Source organism: Apium graveolens, unplaced genomic scaffold (genome assembly GCF_009905375.1).
Source record: "Apium graveolens cultivar Ventura unplaced genomic scaffold, ASM990537v1 ctg5281, whole genome shotgun sequence".
NCBI classification, from domain to species: Eukaryota; Viridiplantae; Streptophyta; class Magnoliopsida; order Apiales; family Apiaceae; genus Apium; species Apium graveolens.
The window spans coordinates 1-1,739 of record NW_027418909.1 but is presented as its reverse complement, the minus strand read 5'-3'; the positions used below and the strand labels follow the sequence as shown (position 1 = coordinate 1,739).

At 34.2% G+C, this 1,739-nt stretch overlaps 1 protein-coding gene across 1 annotated transcript; it reads left to right on the top strand.

Moving 5' to 3' along the window:
- Window positions 1-228: 228 nt before the first annotated feature.
- Window positions 229-1,664, top strand: LOC141702556 (two-component response regulator ARR12-like; the record flags this gene model as incomplete). Its single annotated transcript, XM_074506220.1, has 4 exons — window positions 229-373; window positions 660-808; window positions 1,047-1,491; window positions 1,588-1,664. Coding segments are annotated over exons 1-4 (816 nt in total), but the record flags the coding sequence as incomplete, so codon positions are not given.
- Window positions 1,665-1,739: the final 75 nt, after the last annotated feature.

Genomic DNA, 1,739 nt, shown 5'->3' with positions numbered 1-1,739 from the left:
TTACTTTATCGAGAAATTATGACGTACTCTTTAACTTTTTAAGGAAGATATTATATAAAAAAAAGACAATTTAATTATAATTTATCACAATGCTGGTCATGTCCTACATGGTATATATTTAGGCACATTGGATAAATTACACCTACATCGGTATATAAGCCTATACTCTCTCGAAATTCTGGTCCATCACTATTGCATATACATTTCGATTCATTTCGACTGTGAGATATGGAGATTTCTAAGTTAAATAATCAAAACAATGGCTCTAACGATGGAAGTACTAAGGAAAAAGTGGTGACCATTTTGGTGGTGGACGATGATAGAACCTGCTTATCTCTTATAGCTAGTTTGCTAAAGGGATGCACCTATCGAGGTGAGTACATAAACTCTATTCATTTCTTGTTTATAAAATCTGCTAATAATTCATATTTTAATTGTACGAGTTAAAAACAAGAGGAAATTATAAAAAAATTGCAGAAGATTTCGTTCATTCTGACTGATTTTTAAATTACCATCTCAAATCTTTTGATGTGGCATACTGATCTTTCTAGAATATATCAGATGCAGTCAGGGACTTTTTCTAACATCTTTAGATTTTAAATGAGCTCGTTACTTAACAGATTTTGCGTCTAATATTTTCTTGTTTTGTTTTCTCATAGTATTGACTGCCAAGGATCCTCTGGATGCTTTGCGCATCCTACGGACTGGAGTCATTAAGTTTGATCTGGTGGTATCTGATGTCCACATGCCAGGCATGGATGGGTTTGAACTACAAAGATGGATTCATCAAGATTTTCAATTACCGGTTGTATGTGAGTGTCACTATAACTGAATTTTAATTTCATTAATATATAACCGCGCTTTATGAAAAATAGTTTTATCTAGTGCTATGTTAGGTATTTTTTTATTACCGCAATTTTTTTGAAGCGCATAATAAATTTTTCATGCAATAGTAAACGATATTAAGAAGGCGGTTGCTCGGTTTTTAGATCAGTTTTTCAGATGATTAGTATCAATCTTTTTTATTGTTTTTTCCTCAATTTTAGTTGTACAGTTCCCTCAATGATCTTCACCAACAGACTAATCAAACTCTTGAAATTTTATTGTTAGTGATGTCAGGTGACAGAGAAGCTAGTAATCTATGCGAGGGAAGTCAGAGTGGAGCTTCCCTTTTCGTAGTTAAGCCCATTACTACAGAAGACTTGAAATCAATATGGGATTTTGTGAACCAATGGAAAAAGAATCTAGCTAAAGGGAAAAACTTAATATCTGATGATAGTTCTGCTAAGGACAATGAAGATGACACTGGTAATAAGTTATATGAAAAGAAATCGAAGCGAAAGCTTCAGATAACTGATAATGAAGATCATAATCATGGCAAAAACAGAGTTCCGAAAGACAAAGCTCTTCTAACAAAAAAGAACAAGCTTAATTGGACACCTTTTCTCCATGACAAGTTTGTAAGAGCTGTGCAGCATCTAGGGCCTCAAGGTAAGATGTTACATTTTAACATGTCTTTCACTACAGTTTAATGATGTCGATTATGTCTCACATACTTGAATTGTCCGCGATGAATTTTTGTTGTAGGATCTATTCCGAGGAACATTGTTACCGTAATGAATGTGCCTGGACTGAGGAGGGAACAAGTAGCCAGTCACTTGCAAGTTAGTTCCTCCCCCTCTTTTCTCCTTTTCTTCTGTGTGACGAGAATTTCTAATTTTGCTGTTCTAATGTCTTCT